Source organism: Pollicipes pollicipes, unplaced genomic scaffold (assembly GCF_011947565.3).
Source record: "Pollicipes pollicipes isolate AB1234 unplaced genomic scaffold, Ppol_2.1 Scaffold_7262;HRSCAF=8765_pilon_pilon_pilon, whole genome shotgun sequence".
NCBI lineage: Eukaryota > Metazoa > Arthropoda > Thecostraca > Pollicipedomorpha > Pollicipedidae > Pollicipes > Pollicipes pollicipes.
In genome coordinates, this window is record NW_023597055.1 from 8,123,437 (window position 1) to 8,146,897 (window position 23,461).

The 23,461-nt window shown below is 54.5% G+C and overlaps 1 protein-coding gene and 1 pseudogene across 4 annotated transcripts; both read right to left on the reverse strand.

Moving 5' to 3' along the window:
• Positions 1-168: 168 nt before the first annotated feature.
• On the reverse strand, positions 169-7,393 carry LOC119113934 (cleavage and polyadenylation specificity factor subunit 4-like). 4 transcript variants are annotated; one of them, XM_037238169.1, is made up of 7 exons: positions 7,323-7,393; positions 4,329-4,489; positions 3,591-3,794; positions 2,541-2,730; positions 1,254-1,425; positions 912-983; positions 169-290 (listed from the first exon to the last, which is right to left on the reverse strand). In XM_037238169.1, exons 2-7 carry the CDS (start codon positions 4,429-4,431, stop codon positions 189-191), a joined length of 843 nt encoding a protein of 280 aa, XP_037094064.1. In that variant the 5' UTR covers positions 4,432-4,489; positions 7,323-7,393; the 3' UTR covers positions 169-188. The 4 variants fall into 4 exon arrangements, with proteins under 4 accessions (XP_037094064.1, XP_037094061.1, XP_037094063.1 ...); XM_037238166.1 differs by having other exon boundaries at positions 7,307-7,393; XM_037238168.1 differs by having other exon boundaries at positions 4,329-4,486; positions 7,323-7,389.
• Positions 7,394-16,641: 9,248 nt separating this feature from the next.
• On the reverse strand, positions 16,642-21,950 carry LOC119114190 (collagen alpha-5(IV) chain-like; annotated as a pseudogene).
• Between the last annotated feature and the right edge of the window lie 1,511 nt (positions 21,951-23,461).

A 23,461-nucleotide genomic window follows, 5' to 3' on the forward strand; every position in this document is an offset into this window, starting at 1 on the left:
TCCCTCTCCACGAGCGCACCGATCGCAGCGCGGGGCTGTGCGACCGCGAGACCCCACGGCCTCCAGTCTCGCGCACGCGTTGGCGGTGGACGCCGCCGGCCGGGTGGCCTCGGACGACGCAGGCGACGCCGGGCCAACTGCCGGTGGCGCCAGCGCCACGTGCCCGGCCCTGCCGCCGCGTGTCCGGCTCACGTGGCGCCCGGCGCCTGGGCGGGCGCCGGCGGCGCCGAGCTGAGGAACGAGTAGGCGCCGTGCGTGCAGCGGTTGGCGAAGTGGCCCTTCTCGCCGCACTGTGAACACACCGCGGCCCACAGTCGGTCACAGCGGGCTCGGACCAGAACACTGGCCGCCCGCAGACGGCGGCGAGATGTGGCGGGATTAAACGACGTGGCTACGGCGAAGTTTTTATTATTATATTAAATTCTTTATTATTTTTATATTATATGTATTTACATATATATAATTTTATATTAAACGACTGTCCCGACGCTTGGCGGTGGCTCCCAGCATTTGTGCGCGTATCACATAGACACGTACGTATTTGATATGCTCGAAATGTCGGTAAAACTTGATCTTTGGTGGCATGCATGCAAGGCATGTGACAAAACGGCGCCACAGCGTACTTAAGCTTCTTAAAACACGAGTGAGGCGCCACTTTTCACAAGACGCGCTAAATTACGAAACGTAGCCAGCCGTGAGAATCCGGCTCTTTTCATCCAGTATGCGTCAAAAATTAACATGGGACATCGCCACGAAAAAAAAATCAATTGCAAACAGCCCACAAACAGACCTGCAAATGGTTGGATATTGGTACCAGTTTATGCGCTCTCACGCAGCTGGCTGAGCCGCTCGTGCTGACAGTGTCGGCGGCCACCGCCCTGACAGGCCGGGCCCCCGCCGCGCACCCTCACCTTGTAACACGTGATGCGGTCCGTGTCGTGGCGACCGTGCGAGCCACCGCCGATGTACCGGGCGGCCGCCGCCTGCCGCCGGGCACAGGTTAGGTAAGGTCAGGTCAGGTAGAGTCGATGCAGAGGCACCCATAGCTAGCGGGCGGCCCTGCCGTCACTGCATGCCGAGCCACGCAGACTGCAAGTTATGTCGCCGGCCATTGCTATACGAGACATTGGTAAAGCACGACCAAAGAAAGTTGTCCGCGATGAGCTTCGAACCCAGGACCTCAACGTTACACTCACGACGCCCAAGCCGGTAGCCTCCAGTGACCTGCCCCCGGCGCGGGCCACGTGACTGACCTCATACTTCTCCGAGGCCTGGCGCAACTGCGCCTCCCGCTTGTCGGGCGACATTTTGAAGCAGTTGACGACCTTGTGGCCCACCTCGCCGCAGTAGTGGCAGGTGATGTTGGACTTGCCCTTGGAGCCGGGCTTGCCCTCCTCGGTGCTCTGCGGCAGCTCGAACCGCGGACTGCGCACAGAACGGCAGCGTCAGCAGGCCCCGTGAGCCCCGGGCGAGGCGGGGGCGGCAGCGGACCGGGTCACGGGTCACATTGAGCAGCGGACCGGGTCACGTGACGGCGGGATACGGGTCACATGCAGCAGCGGATCGGGTCACGTGACGGCGGGCCACACGCAACGTACAGCGGCGGACCGAATCACGTGTGATAGCGGACAACGGGCCACGTGCAGCAGCGGACCAGGTCACTTGACGGCGGGCCACGGGCTACGAGCAGCAGCAGCCGGGTCACGTGAGCTGGCGAGCTGTCGGCGAGTTGGGCCGGGTCACGTGACGGCGGGTCGGGTCCGCCGGCGCCTCCAGCAAACACGAGACGGTAAGGGGCCCGCCGACACCGTCCGCCATAGACATTCCGGCTGTGCATCAGCGGAGCTACGAAGACGCAACAATGCTCGGTCGCACGAGATGGGATTGAGGGATTGCGATTGCGGTGGGATTGGGATTGTTCTCGAGGCGCGACGTGCGACACTCCAACAAAAGCAATGCACGTGCCTGCGTAAGGAGGCAAGGGATGGCGAACGGGAGATGAGAGCGTGACGCCGCCGACCAACGCGCGTCGTCCTGCATGCCATAAAAGGACGGGGGGAAAGATCACTGCCGGGGACGGTAGCATTGGGCAGGGACAATGATGGTAGAGAATCGCTCAATGGTGGCACCCTCGTACATTCTCCGAAACAAACTTTCTCAGAGGCCGAGCCAGGAGCGACGGCTCCCAAAACGACTGTGAGATCGAACGATACGTCCCGACTTTATGAGGTCATCCTATACATACATCGCCACCGACAGATCGTTAAAGGCTGATACCGAGGGTCCAGGTCCACCGAAGGCATGCAGACAGGCGAACCTAGCACAAACCCCACAAACCCTACGGAACAAGACCACCCTCTACGGAAACCCTACTATGGAACAAGACCACCCTCTACGGAAACCCCACGACAATAGCGGACCCGAGCAGGTGCACTGGCCGCGGCGGTGACGTGCGGGCCGCTTAAGTCCGCCGCCGCCACCCTGGCACCGACGCAGCCACCGGCGGACCAGCGGACGGCGCGCCGTCGACAGCCACTCACTGTATGAGGCGGCAGCCGGCGCCGGCCGGGCAGAAGCCGGCCAGATAGCTGAGGCAGAGCACGCGCCGCACGTGCCGGTTGCGGCAGAGCGGCCCGTGCCGGCAGAAGCCGCGGTCGTACCACGGGCAGTCGCGCTGCTTGGTCTCCGGGTCAATGTGCAGGAACGGACACTCCTTGTTGTGGCAGGCGTCTGGCGGGGAGGGCCGGTCAGTGGTGGGGTCAGACGACCGGCGCGGCTCCGTGGCACCGGCTGGGGAAGCGGGAGGGGGGGGGGGGAACGAACACTCCTTGTGGCACGCGTCCGACGGAGAGGGCCGGTCAGTGGTGGCGTCAGACGACCGGCGCGGCTCCGTGGCGCCGGCTGGGGAAGCGGGAGGGGGGGGGGGGGGGGGGGAGAAGAGCCACGCGTCTGGAAGGCGACCGCGCCGATCAGCCATACGAAACGGTGGTGCCAAGCGGTGGGTGCCTCAATGATGCCATAAGTGGCACACATCTGGTGCCACCAACATCGCTCAGTCACAGAGGAGGAGGGAACATCATACTGGCCGCGGCGTACGTCTAATGTACCAACACTCATTCATTTCCTAAACAAAAATCAAACAAATACTGAAAGGGGCACAAATGTCGCAGCTGTAAGCCTCACTAATCGAACTAAGAGATCTGTGACTATCAACATCCTATTATTGTGACGCCATAATGAAAACTGAAGAGCAGCTGGGTGCTACACACAGTGCCACATTCCAATAAGCTTTGTTTTATGCTAAAAATCCTGTCTCATGAAATCAAGCCCTCATTACGATGCATTCTGTGCTACAAATAACATTAATAAACCACAACGCAAGGCCATTTGTCCATCAGCACCACAAACAAGCACTTATCATAAGCATTTGCAGGAGTCCCACCGAGATTCTACAGGCGGAAGAGTCCACCCTCGCCGATAACCCTTCTCAACGCCGCAGCGCAGAGGCGCCCACCGCGGGGACGACTCTCGACACTACTCACTGAACTCTCTGAACTCTCTGAACTCTGAACTCTGAACTCTGAACTCACTGAACTTGGCGTAGAAGTAGCACTCGGGCATCTTGGTCATGTCGTACTCGTGCAGGAACTCGCACGAGTCCCCCTTCTTGCAGAGTCCGCGCAGCCAGTGTTTGCAGACGATGGAGCGGTCGCCGCGCAGGTGTCGGAACGGGCACAGGTCTCCGCGCGTGCACCGACCCTTGGCGAAGAAGTTGCACACTCCCGACATGGACTCTGGCGGCGCGGCGGACGGCGCCGTGTTAGCGAGTGGGCCGCGGCTGGCCGGACCCACCCACGGCGCGCTGGCCGCAGCGACCGGGCCCGCTGTTGGGAACGCTGGCCAGGTTGGGGGAAAGACGCTGCAAAAGCACTGCTCCTTACAGAGCAGTTGAGCACCAAACACCAGCAGAGGCTGTTCACTAATTTCAAGCACGTCTGGTTGAATGGACGGAGGATGCACCAGTGCGCTAGATTAAGACAATGTTCAAAGTTGATACAATACTGCCAGGACTGAAACGACTCGTGCCACATGACCCAACGCAGCAACGCACTGGAGATTAATCGCCCATATCCACTGCACAACATCAATGTCCAAACACTGTTCAGATGGTAACCACTGACTACGCCGAGCCTCTGCCTCGAGACTTTGCTGACCAGTACTCGCTGTACGCGCCATAAACACGAGCGACTCGGTACTCACTGTCCACGCGGGACTCGGCCGCGTCGGTACTCGCGTCAAAGAGAGGACCCCGCCGAGTCAGTACTCACTGTCCATGCCGGCGAATGGCAGCGACTGGGCGCCCAGCTGCTCCCGCAGCGTCACCTCGATGTCGAACACCATGTCGTCCACGTTGGCCACCAGGGTCTCCATGATGGCGCCGCTCTTCAGCCCAGTCCGGCCGCCGGCACTGCACACCACTGCCTGCCTGCTGACACGGTGGGGGAGCACACTATTGGCTTTCCGGTGCGTAGACACGCGGCTGGCGCGGGCAAGCTGTGACTGGGAGTATATTATCAGCACCAGTGCTGTTCAAACACTTAAAACACTAGGACCAATGTCTACTTGGGTATGACTCACATCTTACAACTGCCATTAGACAGCAGAATGCAATTTCCCAAACCCCAGTATGTCTGGGCTGCAACAAAGCAGAATGTTATATGCCCTTGATACATTAGCATGTGTCACTTAAACACTATATGCAGTGCGGCAGTGTCTGACAGGTTCGCTTGGGGCTTGGGTCTGCAGCAAACCGTTTTTTTAGAAATCATTTGTATAACCCATTGGCACATTCTGCTGACTTCTTTGGCTTCATTCTTTTTTCAAGACTGTGTTGCTGGGATGTAATAATTCCACCGATTTTTGCTCTTTGCATGACCCCTTAATATGGAGCAGCTGGACACATTTTAGTGATGCATTTCATCATGGAACATTCTTGGTTGCATCATAATACCCAAACATGTAAAAGGCAAAATTCAACTCACCTGAGATCTTCTGGGTTGCCTAAAAGTTGCCTATTCTTATTGTAACACAATATTTTTGCTCCACAGGGAAAAATCACTTCTATGAAAATGTCTCCGTGTTTTGTGTGCCATATTCCTTAAGCATTCATGTGTACTACTCTAAAGCTTTTTTCTCACCCACTCAATGTGAAAAACATGAAAAAGCTTGGGAGATGGGCACAAATTTTCTTCTGTATCTTGCACTGGAAGGATCAGAACCATTTTCATTCTATATCATTTGGTTCTTTTCCTTCCCACCAGATATGGTCATTTTGCTCTGAACTGACGAGGTTCAGATGAGGGGAGAGGGCAAAAAAGCTGAAGCATTGACTCCACAGGTCCATCCTAATATTGCAACATATTTAACAATTTTGCCATACAAAGCATACATGCAGGCCAAGTTTGACAGCTTGTGCATGTCTGGGTAGAATGGACTGCAACTTTGAATGCCTGCATCAATCACTTTATGCAGCATAAGCATTATCTGTCATACATCAAGATATTTTACTATATGTGACAGGCTCTATGCATCATTCTCATCACAAGATGTGGAGAGGTGTGTGGACGATATCCTGCTGATGCCATAATCAATGTGCTAAAGCAAAAGTTTGAAAATATAATGGAACTGCCAATGTGATCAACAAATTCTTCTCAGATTATTAACCATTATCATGGTATAAACTTGGTTTGCATTAAAACATGCCACCATTTACCTCCTCCCAAATTCCCAATGGATTATAGGTTCACTGGTATATAACAAAGTCAAAACACTGCAACACATCAGATTGTTAACTATCATGCAACAAAATCACATGAAAACCCCAAAGCCTTAATATTTGACCTCATGCAATTCTGATCTCAGCTGGTGCTTGAAATAATCAAACGTACTTGGACTATTCCTGCACAATGACAATGTGCATTATTCACCCTGCACATAAAAAGGGCAATTGGTTGCACATAAAGACAAACACACAGCACAAAATGACATTTTTTGTAAACTTCAAAATCATGTATAATTGTTTTACTTAATCATAGATTAATGACCTGAGATGGCAAAAACTTGAAACTTGAAGGAGAGGCATGCATATGTTTGACATTCAGCTAAGCAAAATGTTAATGTGATGCACTGAACCACACAGATGTTCCTAAACACCAGGATGGATGATTGTGTCACCCATGCTTGGCATTGCAAAGGTAATAGTGCTAACAATAAATACACTAGATGATGTAACCAATCATGCATATAACACAGCTGGTTTGAAATGGATCTCATGCACAGTTTGTCCAAGAGTGTGCATGATGCAAAAATGCAGACTCAGGCCACCTGAATGCTTGCATGGTGAGCAATTTTTGACTGTGACAAATTCATAATGTCCCAAAAAACTAATGCATAACTGGATGCTTTAAACATCAATCTGAACAGTTTTGGCTACAACATGGCCACATTACAGCTTGGAATATTCATTCTTTTAACTAAACAGACATGCTTCCACTGGCCACATGCATTCAACATGGCACACTGACAAATATTGGCATCACTGGCAAAGGCCTCACACTTCCTGGTGCTGACTCAGTTAAGGGAATCTAGGATAAAACTCATGCAATATTGATATCAGCAGATGCACAACCCGAAACAACTCCACTTCCAGAAGCCTCCACACCTCCAGAAATGTCATTTCACTCTTTATACAATATATGTACAATTCAAAGTGTTTTTCTCATACCTGTCAACCCTGCATATTTCTGAATCTGAGGTTTAGCAGGCAGTGTGCAAGGTCTACATTGCTGATATTCAAATATTCTGGTACCATACTTTAAACCCAGTTTAGTTTGAGCATTCGGGAAAACTGAAAAGGAGGGAAACTTTTTCAAAATGGCCCATTAGTATTTCATTTTTAAGGTCTCCCTCAACTGTGGCACTATGGACTACTGAAACCCCATAATATGAGGGCAACCATATGTCACAAACTTCCACAATGTAATCCGTGTTTAATCAATACTTTTGAGGGAAGGCCGCAGGGTAGAACAAACATCTAGGAAAGGTATAGACTCTTTATCAGGACAGTGACGATTGTTCAATATTTTGAGCATGCCAATTTTTAACTACTGAGTTTCCTTAAATACTAGTAGCCAAGTGCCTTCCAATAACTAAACTGCCCAAAGACAACTAGGTACGTCATACGGTCTTGCTTATGTCCTAGGTACAGCAAATTTTGGTTCACAAAACTAGACAAGTTTCGACTTACCCTCACGGTCACCTACCCGCCAAAAATTGAAGGAGCTTTGAAGGTATCGAAAGCACGAGAACTAACACGAATAAACCAGCCAATAACAGCAGCAGTTCAGTACCATCCGAAAGTGACGCTACAGTGACGAAATCCAAGCCCAAGGAAATAGCCCTTCTTAAAATGCAGATATCTTTCACACAACAGCTCGCGCCATAGTCCTGGTTTGCGCTCACTCCCTGAATAGAACATTAACTATGGAACACAGGCACGACAGGCGTTTGAGCGTGCGCGGCGGTGTTGCTCGTGATGGTTAGGTACTAACCTTGCTCCAGTTGGGTTGATTTTTGTCTTCGTGGGGTTAATCTAATGGTGGCGTTCTTATTAGAATTACATCACACATTGCCCTGGTAACCTTCAGTCCATTTTTATCCCTTTTTGGATTATGAAAGAGCTATAAGTTTAAGCATCTTCCGCATTTAGTGCACATGCTATATCTAATGCTCCGCCTCTCCCCGTCTCGGGCCAGGAAGCGCTGCCACCTGCCGGCTGTTGTAAGGACTAACGGGGTGAGGAAACCGCTAAAGCCTTTGCCATGCCTTTGCGCCCAGGAAAGCTTGAAGGGGTACCCGAACTGCACGGTTAAGCTTAAGTCGCCAAATAACTTGTTCATGAGCATAAGTTGAAATTACGGTTAAGCTTTAAATAAAAAAAATTAGGCTTATAACGTTGAGTTATTAGCCTCAAGTTAAAAAAGTTTGTTAATAAGTTAGGTTAGTTGCAAATAAGTAAATTAAGTTAAGTAAGGTATTCTTAATAAGTTCAGGTAATAAAAGATGTCATCCACATTTCTCCCGGCGAGGAGCTTGTTCGTTCCCCTGCATCTCCCCCGACAGCCAGAAACTTTGTGCTCGTCAAAAAACATGGATGGAAAAGTTTCCCTACGGGAAACCCATTCGCTACCTGTCGGGAGCTCGAGCTCCACCAGGCAAACCTCGAAACCCGCCTCCGCTCAGGAGCCCTCCTGGTGAGAGTGTATGCCGATTAACAAGCCAAGAACCTGCTAAAATAAAGCATGTTCCTGGAGCGGGCAATGACAGTCACGATCGCAGGGCCATCTGAACACCATCCAGGCGGTCTTGTGCGTCCCAGAGATTACCGAGATGTCGGACAGAAATCTGCTGGAGGAGCTGACCGAGCAGGGGGGTATGCGAGGTCATGCGCCTGCCCTCCCGCTGTCCTGGCCTGGGCCTCAACCCCTGGTCCACCTGCGGTTTAGAGGTCTGACAGTCCCACTCCCTGGCGCTCTCGCCTGTATACATACTGACGGCTCCATACGCGATAGCTGCATTCGTAAATTATTATTACCGCAAATCAGACCGCCTGTCAGGTTACAGCATAAAATGTACATGGCTGAACTAACAGCAAGCACGGCGGCCCTACTCCACGTCAAACAAGGTTTCACGCAAGGGGCAGTCATCTTTATGAACTCTCACTCCTTGCTACAAGCTCCTAGACCTCTTCGTAATTCATCTCATCCAATTATAAACGGTGTGCGTTGAGCGCCTTACTCCCTTCCTCAACAGACACACGTAATATTTATCAGAATACCTGGGCACGCCAATATGCATGGGAACAACATCGCAGACGAGGAAGTTAAACAAAGCCTCGTGTTACCGGGACGCAATCATCTTTCCTCTCCCGTTTCCAATATTCTTGCAGTCAATCAATTCACATTTTCGTTTGTCCCTCCAATTTGATTGGAATCAACGCGCTCATCGCCACCTTCACTCAATCAAAAAGTTACTGGCCGACAATTAATCGAGAACATGACCTTAAGCAAGTCGTGCTTGCCAGACTTCGCATCGGTCGTGTCCAAATTACCCCACTGCTACTTCTTACCCCTACCTACCTACCTATTACTACCTACTACCTACTACTACCTCCTACCTACCTACTATTACTGCTACTTCTTCGAGCGCACTCATCCGCTCTGCCATCGTTGCGATATCCCTTTATCCCATTGCCCGCTCCAGGATCCACAGCTCCAGCTCCACAAATCCCTTCCTCGTTGCGATATCCCTTTATCCCATTGCCCGCTCCAGGATCCGCAGCTCCAGCTCCACAAATCCTTTCCTCGTTGCGATGTCCCTTTCACAAATCTCTTCATCGTCCGATATCCCTTTTAAATCACTACCTCCTCATGTGCCTGTTATGTCAACGATCAAGACATCCGCTCATCAACTACATCAATGGGAATTGGCTTCCATTCAGTTTCCACTCTCTCCTCGGTGACTCTTTTAACCTGACTTGCTCGTTCTATTCTTCGAATTCTTACACGGTGCGCGGTTAGATCATGTCATTTAGATACGGGGATTTTCCTGCATGATTTGCCAAAAATTGCACGTTTCCCCATTGGCTGGAGTTCTGGTTTTTCCAATCATGATTTTCCAGGACGAGGTAACATCACACAACACTACAAGGCCGTGCCGGGCGGCGGAGCCCGGGACTGCCCTCCCCGTTGCTACCATCAGGCAGATCAGATCAGATCAGACGATCAGACGGCTCTGCAGCCATGTATCGCACAGGCCGCCGACAAGTCAGCTGAGCCAAGGCCACCGTTGTCACGGACACCACACATAGGACTCACTGCGCCCGATGAGTCTGGCAGAAGGGCCGGTTGGGAGGCTCACTTGACGTTCAAGCGTAATTGAATGCGTGTTGTGTCGTGGTGAAAAAAAATACGTCAATGTATTTCACCAAAAATACATGTCAATTTATTTCACAAAAATAACACAATCATTGCCTGACCTTAAGCCGGAAGTAATTGCCCCTTCTCCCCTCGAAGCTGACTGTAGGTGCGTTGAGGGGAGAAGGCCTTGGATCGCTCCCCACAAGACTCTGTTACAATCGGCAGACTTACACAATGTACAGAATGTATCCCTCCAGTTCTTCTAAACATACACTTTGGCAGTGTTTTTACTGACAGACCCGTCCTGTGCTCCACGGATCACGTCAGGCTGATATCACCGGCAATGTTGGCCAGTTGGTCACGGACCGGGGCGGATCCAGGACTTCGTCAAGGGGGGAGGCACGCAACATTGCGGGGGCCCATGGAGTTGGAGCCCCCCTCCAAAAAATATCCTGGCATTCGGTCAATACATTTTGAGACAAGTCGTATGTAAGATATATATATATATATATATATATATATATATATATATATATATATACGTATATGCACGCATGTATCTACTCATTCATTCATTTCATAAATACGGAAACCCATCTAACTGCGCACGGCCTTATAAAGCGAGGCGTGCCACACATGCATACACATAGAACTCACTTACTTTCTACAGATCATGTTAAATGCTGTGATTTTGAGGCTAAATGCTCCGGACAACAGGCAAAACAAATTCAAGGTAGCTGCTAACAACCATCAAAACCAAGCATGAAATTCACTCCTAGCTTATGTTTTACGCCTAGCTGGTGGGGCGACGTGTATATCAGCCATCAACTGATGGCACCAACCACGAGCCATCAGTTGATGGCTGATGACAAGCGCAGATTTTTTTCCCTGTTATAAAGGAGTACAAACATATCCTAGCATTCGAAATATGCCAAGAACGTGATACTCCAGTACAATAAGTGCCACGCACTCAATAGCTGATGAAAATGACACACAAGACGTTGGCGGCATGTAAAATTACGTTCGGCAATTGCGCGTAAAAATTCATCGGCGCACATTGTAGCGGTGGACCATGCCCCGGGTCAGTGTGAGCATGTAAGACGAGTGGGGCGATGACTCATGTCTGAGTGAGGAGAATAATCGCGGCTCGGGGCGGTGCGTCACGGTGGCGCCGGACAGTCGCTCGCAGATCGTGTTGCGGGGATGAGCCTTGGAAGAAGTACAAGAGGTGCTACTCGGGCGCGTGGGGGGGGGGAGGGGGGAGGGGAGTCTCCCTGTCGGCGTTGTGTGCGGCAACCTCGCCGGTGTGTGTGGGGTGGTCCAGCCGTCATGTGATCTCGAATACACATATTCGACCGGTGCTCTGAGGCCAAGTCACCAAGGCCAATAGGGACGAAGCCTGAGCGAGCATGGATGCCGTAGGAGGCCAGCAAAGTGGCTCCCGTCAACAAGCATAGGGTCCTCAGAGCACGCAAAAAGAACCCAAGACCAACGTGGTGGGCCCATGAACGACCGGTAGTGCCTCGGTAGGCTGGCAGTGTTTTATATGAGCCCGAGATATTTCGTGTGAGCCGGAGACTTAAATCAAGGGCCCCTGAGCAACTGAGTGTACCCTGGCATATGGGGCCTGGAAAAAGCGTAAAGAGGCTTTCGGGCGCATGGGAAGAATCTGTTGAGGAAAACCTGATCGATCAACGGTGCTCAGGCATGGAGACAGATAGCGTCCCAACAGCACATTGGGCCTTGCGAGAAAATGCAGACGTCAAGGGCAACGTGGAAAACTTCTTAGCGGCAATCAGAGTGGCCCGGCAATGTGGACATATAGGGCCAGAAAACCAACAGCGCGATGACCCTAGACAGTGTAATGAGGCCCAAAATTTCCCCCAAACAACACTTTCTCAATGAACAAAAAATGAGCTTGGTCTGCTTATGAACTCTTCACTTTTGCGAACAATTGTTATTGGTCGTCTGTAGACCCAGAGGCTTCCAATCTTGTTGTAAGAAAACTGCGTCCGTCCGGCCAGTTATGGGCTCCTCGGAGCCTTAGGTTCCCTCGGCATGGTCCATGGGACATGGTCTCGTGCCTCCCCCTCCCCCCCCCCCCCTTCCTCTGCATTCGCCACCGGCCCGAGCAGCTTAATAGATGGGGCCCGCCAAGAACAAAAGACCATCCATTCAAAAAAGAAATACTCACGACACAATGTGTAGGGCTCTGAACGATCGACTGCGCCCGAGCAGGCTAACAGATAAAGTTCGCAAAGAGAGCGTAGGGCCCTCCGTTCAAAAAGGAAGTATTTAAGACCCAATGCAGAGGAATCCCGAATGATCCAGTGCGTCAGAGCAGGTTAACATATAGGGCCCACCATTCAAACAGGAAGCACCCAAAACCCAATGTAGAGCTCCCCAAATGATCAAGCGTGGCCGAGCAGGTTAAGAAATAGGGCTCCCAATAAGAGCGTAGAGCCCTCCATTCGAATGGGAAACACCGAAGACCTTTTGTGAATGGCCCCAGAATGATAGAATGTGCCCGAGCAGCTTATCAGAAGGCATTCGAGAAGAACGTAGCGCCCTCTATTCCGAAAAGAAGTACCCAGAACCCAGTGCGGAGGGCCCGGAAAGATGGAGTATACCTGAGCAGATTATCAGGTGGCCCAGACAGGAGTGCAGGGCTCTAAATTCAAACATCAAGACCCAATGTGCAGGGCCCGTGGACAATTCAGTGTGGCCGAAGCGGCGCACAGGTGGGGTCCCCGACAAGTACGTGGGGCCCTCCATTTAGATAAGAAGTGTCCAAAACACTATGTGGAGGGCTCTCGCATATTCGTGTGCACCCGAGCAGGTTAACAAATGGGGTCCCGACGAGCGTTCACCCTTGCGCTCAAATATGAAATACCCACGACACGATGTGGAGGGCCCCGAATAATCGAGTGCGCCAGAGCAGGTTAACAGATAGGATCCCGAAAATCGCGGAGGGCCCTCCATTCAAAAAGGAAGTACCCAAAACCACATGTAGATTTCCCCCACGATCGATTGTTCCCAAGCATCTTATCAGAAGGGGTCCCGACAGGAGCGTAAGGCCCTCCATTCAAATAAGAAGTACCTAAAACCCGATGCGGAGTGTACCCGAACAGATTATCAGATATGACTCCGATATGAGCAGAGGGCCCCAAATTTAAACACCAAGAGCGGATGTGCAGGGCCCCCCGAGCAATCCAGTGTGGCCAAGGAGGCCAACAGAGGGGCCACGACAAGTGCGTAGGGCCCTATTCAAATGGCATGTGCCCCAGACCCAATGTAGAGAGGGCCTGAACGATTGAATGCGGGCGAGCAGGTTATCAGATGGGCTTCCCTCCAAAAGCGTAGGGCCCCCAATTAAGGAAAGAAGTACCCAAGACCCAGTGTGAAGGGTCTCCGAACGACTGGTGTGCCCAAGCAGGCCGTCAGATGACCCCCGACAAGAGTGCGGGGCCCTAAGCAAGTAACAGAGAATTGGAAGCGCTCTAGACCAATGAAGAGCGCCCCTGAGCATATTGCAAGTGCGTCGGTAGGCTAACTGAGACCCACGTAAATGGCCCCTGAGCAACCGAGAATACCCCGGCAGCCTAAGATATGGGACCCCGGCTATAGCCCACAGCGCCTTTCTGGCGAATGAAAAGAGCACGTGGAAGGGCTTGTGATTGACAAAAGCGCCCCGGCACGCTGGCAGGAGGGGCCCCAATAACAGCACAGAGCTTTTTTCCCAGTTTACAACTTTTCCAATCATTGAATAATTTTTTTGACTTCTCATAAGCCCTTCAGTTTTGCTTACAACTGTTCCTGGTCGTCTGGAAGTCCATATATACCCAGTTTTGTTCCGTTTTGTGTTAAAAAAACTGCACCTGCTCGGCCGGCGATGCCCCCCCCCCCCCCGGAGCCAATGGGCCCCTTCGGGTCCAAGGGGGGGCATGGCCCCGTGCCCCCCTCTGGATCCGCCCCTGGTCACGGATACACCCGGCAATCTGCGTGTCCGTGACCAACTGGCCAATATCGGCCAGTGTCTGAGTACCAGCTGGCCAATATCGGCCAGTGTCTGAGTACCAACTGGCCAATATCGGCCAGTGCCCGAGTACCCAACCAGGACCGGAACATCGGCGTACTTGGATCATCGCACTACGGTGATAATGTTATCGACATTTAATTATTAAATTGATTAAATCAATAATTTACGAACGACATCCACCACCCTGCGTATCTTGCGGCTCGGCTCTGTGGCGTGCCAGCCGACGTCTTGTGATGAATAAAACAGCCCGTAAGAGATCAGTTCAACCACGCCATGGCTCTTGACCTGTTTGATGCTTTTGTCTCCATATTTTCGTTAGCGCATAAACTCCGGAGATAAGTGTTTCATGTAGTTTTGCTTTTCAGCTCTGGGACTGGAGCGAATGTTTAATTGCCGCATGTGACCGATCACTAGTGAGCGTCGTGAGGTGCTAGCGTAGATGTCGCTTTCGGGATCGTCCACACGGTCGTTACGCGTGGCGGGGGAGGGCTTTTTATGAAGTGGGGCAAAGCAAAAGCATAGCATGGGAGAGAGGGCGAGGTCTTGGGCAACGCAACGTTACACCCAAGTCTACTTCCTAATCTTACTAAAGCATTAGTTAATGAAACCTCAAAGCCCTATACTCATGTGCTGTGTTTCGTGAAAAGAAACATGGTCTTCATTTGTTTCACAGCTTTGGCTCAATAGGGGCCAAAAACACGTTGCTTTCTCGGGGCGTTACCAGCGTGACCACGGGGAGGGGGGTTACACCTTGGTTACTTAACCAAGCGTAACCAGCGTGTAACATGGGGAGCGGGAGGGTTGCCAATGACGAAAACTACTCAGCGTAATTTATGGGCGGTCCCTTTTCATGCGCTGGCGTGATGTGGCTAAATACGGTTTGCCGATGTATAGGTGGCAGCACTTTACGGCTCAGCTGGCGCCTTCCGCCGTCAGGACCTATAAGCATCCATGTTTCCGATGGCAGTCCAGTGACACAGCGAGTCGGCCTGCGGGGTATAACCACTTCTCGTGAACCAGACACGGAATATGCGTAATTTGCGATGCCACCCAGTTATCTGAAGGATAGCTTCATTAACGCGGCCCTTTTGTACTTATTTAAAGATTTGATCCGAACCCTTTGAGTGGATGGAGTTCCGGGATCAGAGCTCACGCTAAGCAGTGCTTGTTGTGTGAGCCTTGACCCCTACCATCCGATCGCGCAATTCCATGTCAACGGCAGAATTTGGTGGCGAAAGCTTAGCGTGCCGCAATGCTCGGCACGGTCCGTCCTGCCCTCTGATGTCAACTGATCTTTAGCGCGACCGCTGCCACCGGCCGCAGGCCATACCTGTCAAGGGCAAATAGCAAGCGCTTTAAAGCGACTCGAACCCACCCCGCCACGGGTGGGCGCATCGGAAGGCAGGCGCTCTAACCAACTGAGCCACCGGGACGGCTGGCTTCAGTACCACCACTGGTACTGAAACTGAAGCCGCGTTAAAATACGTGTTTTACCACAAATCGCACGGGTGGCATGATCAATGGAGGCGCCATTCAGCATAATCCCCGCGTCCAACGGCGGCGTTTCAGCGACGGCAGCGACTAGCGAGCTGCTAGGGAGTGCACATGAGGTTAGAGTTTGACCCGGTGGCGTCGCCACCACTGGCGAGATGCGAGGGAGTGCGCCTGACGCCAGAGTTTGATCCGGTGGCGTCGCCACCACTGGCGAGATGCGAGGGAGTGCGCCTGACGTCAGAGTTTGATCCGGCGACGTCGCCACCACTGGCGAGATGCGAAGGAGTGCGCCTGACGTCAGAGTTTGATCCGGTGACGTCGTCAGCACTGGCGAGATGCGAGGAAGTGCACCTGACGTCAGATATTGATCCGGTGACGTCGCCACCACTGGCGAGATGCGAAGGAGTGCACATGAGGTCAGAGTTTGATCAGGTGGCGTCATGTTTCACGCAGTCGCCGACGCCGTGTGGTTTGCCAGAACGCGACCTAAATAGCAGTTGCTGGAGAGATATTAGATATACCGTTCGCGTGAAAGAATGCGTTGCGTAGCACTCGCTGCTGACATTGATTTATGTGCGTGCGTGAGTCATTAGTTGTTCGTGTACAACACGTAAAGCTACATATCACCGGCGGTTGAACGAAGCTGATGGGGCTCAAGCAGTAAAATCGCGCAACGCAGCGGGACAAAATTAAAAACGACGGCTTTGGATTCGAACGTCATCGCAGTAAGCTCAGCACTGCGTACTGCATATGCACACGACTGTCGTGCAAATAATCCAGGTGTCATAATTCGCTTCCGCTAGCCTGCTATACGCTGTGCTGTGAGATCACCGACCCGCCGCCGTTAACGCACATAAGCTTTCGATCAAGCTGGACTTTCACTGCTCACTGCGCTAAGATCTGCACAATCGATTGCGTTTGCCGAAAGCGATCATGTGATAATGATTCACGTTGGTTATCAATCGCACCGTGTATGATTCACAGCTAGCCGTGTATTTATGACATACCACTTCATCGTGCGTTGATATCACTGAGCACCGTACCGTTCGTACAATTTCCAATTTTGTCGCGATTTTCTCAGGCACTGCGTTCCGCTGGCTGGTCGCAATGCCATTGACACGGAAACCTTAATCACGGCTGGGGACCCAGAGCGACGCGTGCGTCCGGGCCATCACTACCGGCAAGGAGACCCAAAGCGACGCGTGCGTCCGAGCCATCACTACCGGCAGCGGGACCCAGAGCGACGCGTGCGTCCGGGCCATCACTGCCGGGGCCGTGTGAGGCACGTGCCACCACATGTGGAGCGTAGCACTGGCACGTCCTAGGACAGACTCCACGGCACGTCACGTTCCACGTCCTCCGCTACGGCACGGCAGCAGCCGCCTCACCCTCCGAGCACAGACGCCCCCTGATCGGCCTCGCGAACACCTCCCCCCCCCCCCACCCCTCCAGCCGGCGGCGGACCCGGGCAGCGTTGGGCAGTGAATGGGCAGTGTTATGGCAGTGAATGTGGCGTAGCCCGGGACCCTGGCGCGCGCGGGCGCCCCGCCGCGCCGTTGGCGCCCCAGGCTGCCCCGGTGCGGACTCGTCGCGTCACGCTCGTCACGCGTGACGTCGTGCGGTCCCCAGCGGCGGCGGCGGCCCGCCGCTAGGCGGCCGGCGCCGTGCTGTTGCCGGGTTGCGTGTCGTGCGGACCGCCCATAGAACGGCAGCTCGAACTGCCACGAGGGCGGCGGCGGCGGCGGCGGCGGCAGTCGGTAGCGACGGCGGCAGACGACGCAGCGCGAGACGCGTGTTCGCAAGTTGCCCGCCTTCAGCGTCTGCTGCTGCGGCTGGCGGAACTGTGCGTACTCGGCGATGGTGGTCAGCCAGAAGGAGTAGGCGGTGGTGAAGAAGTTGCAGCGGCCGTGGCCGTGGCATTCGATGAAGGGCGTCGGCCGGAAGTCCTCCAGGCAGGAGCCGGGAGAGACGAGCGACTGGCCGCCGCCTCGGCGCCCGCGTCCGTGTGCTGCGGCACAGCCGGCCTCGGTCACCGACGGGGCAGCCAGGCCCCAGCACAACAGCAGAGTCGTCGGTCCCAGCGAGGTTTTGGTCACACTTTGGCCGTGACAGGCCCAGTCGTATTCTCACAAGCACGGTTTGTGGGACGCGAGGACGGCCAAATAGTCACATGGGCAGATATACGGTCACATGGGTAGTTAACAGCCACCTGGGTAGTTTACAGTCACATGTGTAGTGATGGTGTCACACGCAAACGGCCAGACTCACACGAGCTAGTAGCCATATTGGTCATGCAACCGAATTCAAACGGGAGTTTGAATTTGAGAAGAGTAAGGTGCCAGTGTATATACATCGCTCGCCGCCTCATTGCCGCGGAAGACTTGCTTAATACTTAGCTTCGAAATATAAGCACGGAAACATCAGCATATAGCAAAAATAATACAGAAATAACATAGATCAAAAATAAGCACGAATACATCAGTGGGATCGTCAGAAGAAACGTCAACTGAAAACTCGTGCGTAAACCTGCGGGTAGCAAAGGCTTCCAACAACGTCGTGCCTCACCATGAGGAAGGAGTAGCCGGTCCACATGGTTTCCCAGTTGGCTGGACACTCCGGTATGGCCACGTCCTGGCTGTGGATGGCTATGGCTCTTGTTGGTGCTTCACACACAGAACAGCTGCAACAGATGCAAGCATATGTGGAAGATACAGGGGCGTAGTTTGGCAAAATGGGTTCGGGTGGATGGAGGCTGAAAGTGAAAAATGACGAAACCTACGCGGAAATAGCCAACAAAGTGGTTTCTTCCCGGGTTTGGTCCACTTTCTTCTAACAGTTGGGGGGCCTGGGTCCAAGTGTGTGTAGGGGGGGGGGGGGGGGCTGGAGGCCATGTGTGTTTGGGGGGAGGGGAGAAGGGGCTGGAGTTCCCTCAATTGAATAGGAAACTACGCCCCTGAAAAGATGGGAAACTTGAGAACCAATTCGGTGTATGGGCACCACCTGATTTTCGGTAAATTAGCCGAAAGCCGTTCGCGAGCATGCATACTGACTGTCTGACACACCACTCTGACTGTCTGACACGTCACTCTGACTGTCTGACACACCACTCTGACTGTCTGGCACACCACTCTGACTGTCTGGCACGTCACTCTGACAGTGTGACACATCACTCGGTGTGGATTGTGGACACCCTTACCACAGGCGTACCAGCTGGATACACTCTCATCACGGGGCGTACCAGCCGGATATACTCTCATCACAGGCGTATCAGCTGGATATACTCTCATCACAGGCGTACCAGCTGGATACGCCCTCATCACAGGTGTTCCAGTTGGATACACTCTCATCACACGCGTGCCAGCCGGATAACATCCTCACCACAAGCGTACCAGCCGGATGCACCCTCACCACAGGCGTACCAGCTGGATACACCCTCATCACGGGCGCCACCAGCTGGATTATACTCTTATCGCAGGCGTACCAGCTAGATACACACCCCCATGACAGGCGTTCCAGTTGGATATGCTCTCATTACACGCGTACCAGCTGGATATATCCTCATCACAGGCGTACCAGCTGGATACACCCCCATCACAGGCGTTCCAGTTTGATATACTCTCATCACATGCGTACCAGCTGGAACTACTCTCATCACAGGCGAACCGCCTGGATATACTCCGTCACAGGCGAACCACTGGATATACTCTCGTCACACGCGAACCCGCTGGATATACTCTCGTCGCAGGCGTACCAACTGGATATACTCTCGTCACAGGCGTACCAACTGGATATACTTCTCGTCACAGGCGTACCAACTGGATATACTCTCGTCACAGGCGTACCAACTGGATATACTCTCGTCACAGGCGTACCAACTGGATATACTCTCGTCACAGGGCGTACCAACTGGATTATACTCTCGTCGCAGGCGTACCAACCTGGATATACTGTCGTCACAAGGCGTGCCAACTGGATATACTCTCGTCACAGGCGTGCCAACTGGATATACTCTCGTCACAGGCGTGCCAACTGGATATACTCTCGTCACAGGCGTGCCAACTGGATACACTTTCATCACACGCGTAACAGCTGGATATACTCTCATCACACGCGTACCAGCTGAACACACCCTCATCACAGGCGTACCAGCTGGACACATCCTCATCACCCGCGTACCGTGAGATGTACCGCTGGATGTTAACCGCCCCGTAATCGGGTGTCATCATCACCGGCATCGGCTCCGGCGGTGTTTAGCCAATAGCTGTAGTCGTTACGCTGGGCATACTCGCAACTTCTCGTTGCCGCTGCAGAAGACGTACGGCATGGTGGTGAACTTGAGCAGGCAGGAGCCTGGCGTACCTGTGGTGCGTTCACATCAGGCGTTAAGGCGGACTCTGCATGCGGACTCAGAGTGTATGCGTGCACTGGCATGGTGGGACGCGCGGGTCTACGTCCAGGATCATTATAGAGTCTGAAACTGCGCTCACCGAGGTCGGCGCCGTGAGCCTTGGCATTCCCAGTGACGTGCAGCAGCGAGTAGCCCTGCCACAGCTGGCTGGTGCCGGGCGGACACTGCGGCACGTACGTCGACTGGCTGTGCGCGTGAAGAAGAAGCCGCGCGAGGGCGGCGGCGGCCCGGTCTGCGGCGCGTCGTCGCCAGGAGGGCCCCGGCCTCCCGGCGGGCCGTAGGGCCCGGGCGGGCCGCGGCCGCCGGGGTCGCCGGTGGGCCCGGGCGGGGCCCGGCCGCCAGCCGGGCGGGGCCGCGCAGGCCGGGCAGGCCCGGCTCTCCCAACCCGCCCGGCAGGCCGTCCAACCCCGGCAGGCCGGGCTCGCCGGGCCGGCCGGCCAGCCCGGGGAAGCCGTCCGGGCCGGCGTCGCCGGCAGGCCAGGTCCGCCGTCCAGCCAGGTGCCGGGCGCGCCGGGGCAACCCCGCTGGCCGCGCCGGCCCGGCGAGCCAGGCAGGCCGTCCAGGCCGCGGTCCGCCTGGCCGGCCCGGGTTCCCGCCCCGGCCGTCCAGGCCGGGAAGGCCGGGGCTCGCCCTTATAGCCTCTCGGTCCGGGCAGACCGTCGAGGGCCGGGTAGCCGGGCTCACCCCGCTGGCCGCTGCCGGGAGGGCGAGGCACAGGTCAGAGCGGCGCAGGTCAGACGCGCTGCTGCCGGGTGCGGCAGGTGCAGGTCAAGATAGGCCTAGACACCGCAAATAGGTCACGACTGGGGCAATGGGCAGAGGCGTAGCCAAGAGAGGAGCTTTTGGGCCCATACCCCTGGGGGTGGCGGGGGAGAGGGGTCTGAGACCGATGCCCCCCAGTTCTTTGCATTTTAAAGCCTCGAAATTTGAATGGATTGCAAAACATAAAATAGACTCGCTAGGCATCAGAATAGGACCCCTAGCCTCAAAATGAACTCCGAATAAAAACAAAGGGCCCAAAGCGGCAAAAGAAGACCCCGTTGACTGAAAGGGCCCCCTGTGACCCAATTTGGTCCCCTCCAGGGGGAAACCCTGGCTACGCCACTGAATGGTGACCGTGCTGTCCGCGCATTGAAGAGCGGGGCACAGTCTGCACCATCGCCGCCTGCCAGGCCGGCACATTCTGCACACTGAGAAAACACATTAGCTCAAGCCACGTGCCGATTGTTTAAAAGCTTCTCGCGCATTAGGACCAATCCTTTCCATTTCAAACCATGTTAGGACTGTTTCTTTGTACCGTCACGGCTGCAAAGCTGATCGCTCTCAACACTTCACCGTCTTTGCTTCCGCCAAATCACACCACCCTGCTGGTGGCGGCGGTGACGGCGGCCCCTGACTCACGGCAAGCCCGGCGGTGCGTCCAGACCCCTGTCGCCGGACGGTCCCGGTCTACCGTCGGGCCCGGCTGGCCCCGGCTGGCCTGGCCCACCGTCGCGGCCCGGCACGCCGTCTCTGCCGGGGCCGCCGTCGTAGCCGCGCTCGCCCTTGGGTGAGATCCCGGGCGGCCCGTCGAAGCCGGGCAGGCCGGGCAGGCCGCTGTCGCCGTCATCGCCAGGGTCTCCGGCCGGGCCGGACGGGCCACTGATGCCCGGCAGACCCGGCGACCCGTCCGTGCCCCGCTCGCCTCCGCGACCGACGCTGCCGGGCCCGGGCGGGCCCGCGCGGGCCGCCGTCGCCCGGCTGGCCCCGGCCGCCGGCGCGGCCGGGCAGGCCGTCCGGACCCGCGCCAGCCCTGGCTCGCCCGGTCGGCCGGTGGGTCCGCCCGGGCCCGCCGGGCCGGGGAGGCCCGGAAGGCCCGGGTTGCCCTTCAGGCCCAGCCGACCCGGGCAGCCGCGCTTGCCGGCCAGGCCTGGCAGTCCGGGTGGCCCGTCATGGCCCGGTGGTCCGTTGAAGCCGTCCTGGCCCGGGAGACCGGGCCGACCGCTGCGCCGACCCGGTCCTCCAGGTAGGCCTGCGGCAGAAACCGCGTCATTTTGCGGCAGCAGCGCTTCGCAAGGGTGTTATACCCCAGATGTGTTACATCCCCGCAGAGGTGTTACACCCCCGCAGAGGTGTTACACCCCCGCAGAGATGCTACACCCCCGCAGAGATGTTACACCCCGAAGAGGCGTTACAACCCGCATAGACGTTACAACCTCACAGGTGTTAGATCCCCACAGAGGTGTTACACCCATACAGAGCTATTACACCCCACTCAGGTGCTAAACAGCACCGCGGTGTCATGCAATGCAGGGTTCTTACACAGCTGAGGAGCGATGTGCGGTGCATTGGAGTTTCACAGCGCAGGGGTGTAGCGATGCTAGACAGCACAAGAGTGTGACGCGGCGTGGGAGTGTTGCACGTCGCGTCACACTGGTTACCTCACTGATCACGACGCGTCACACGCGTGTGACGGATCACGGGTGTGTGAGGGTGAACAGCGGTGTTGTACTCTGCAGGGGTGTTACACGCTGTGACTCTACTGGGATCTCGCAGAGCGAAGGGGTGTTACACCGTTCAGACGTGCTGCGCGGTGCGAGGGTGCTGCATCGTGCAAGTGGAGTTGCACGTCAAGTGGGTGCCACGCGCCAGAAGGGTACCGCTCAAAGCAAGCGTTCCATGGCGCACTGTCTCCGTTCAGAGTTCAACGATCCACTGGCACAGGAGGCGATAGCCCCTCGCAGAATCTACGGCGCTGAGACTTTACGCCAGTGCATTTTCTTCAAGATTCCACAAAACCGCATTTCAGTAAGCAGGTCCGCTTTGTGATTCCATAGGGTACTTTTCGCCTGAAGAGATGCGTTGAAGATTGACGATTGATCTGATAAGCTCACCAGAAAAAACTCACGAAAAAGCACTCACAATAATTGGCACGTGGGCGGATGAGGCACCCCGCAAAATGAAGACAAACGAGGTCAAATGTGACGCGACGTCCAGTGCAATTAGTTACCACATCCGGCCTGGACATGACCCTCAAAAAGTGCGCCGGGAGGGGGGGGGGCATGATTCAAGACGCCTGGGCCATTGGGCACTGAGCTCAGTTCAGCATGAGGCGCCCCCCGCCCCCCCCCCCGCAATTTAGGACACCTCAGTTATGGTCACTTCATGTTGTGGGGGTTTCCAAACACGATTTCTACAAGCAAGTTACGTCGTGGAAAGTAAGGATTTAGATCAGGAGGAAGTCGCAGGCCTGTTTTCGTTTTGGCTGGTCAAAGGTGGTTGAAAACTTCGGCCTATTCCTTCTTGGCCGCTTAAAGAATCACTTGCCATTTGTTTCCACCAATTTCATCCCAGCGAACTATCGTTGACCCCATCCACTTCCATAGAGAAGCTTAACATGTCGCCCGTTACTTACTTAGACACGACGAGGGCTGATTTTGTTTTTTCAGCTCAAGTGTCTGTCACCCTTTAAACAATAACCTGACATGTGTTTAACAATGTCACCAAACCGCAGTCGGACAATAAGACGTGCCTGAACATTGTAATACACCACCGTATTGTGTA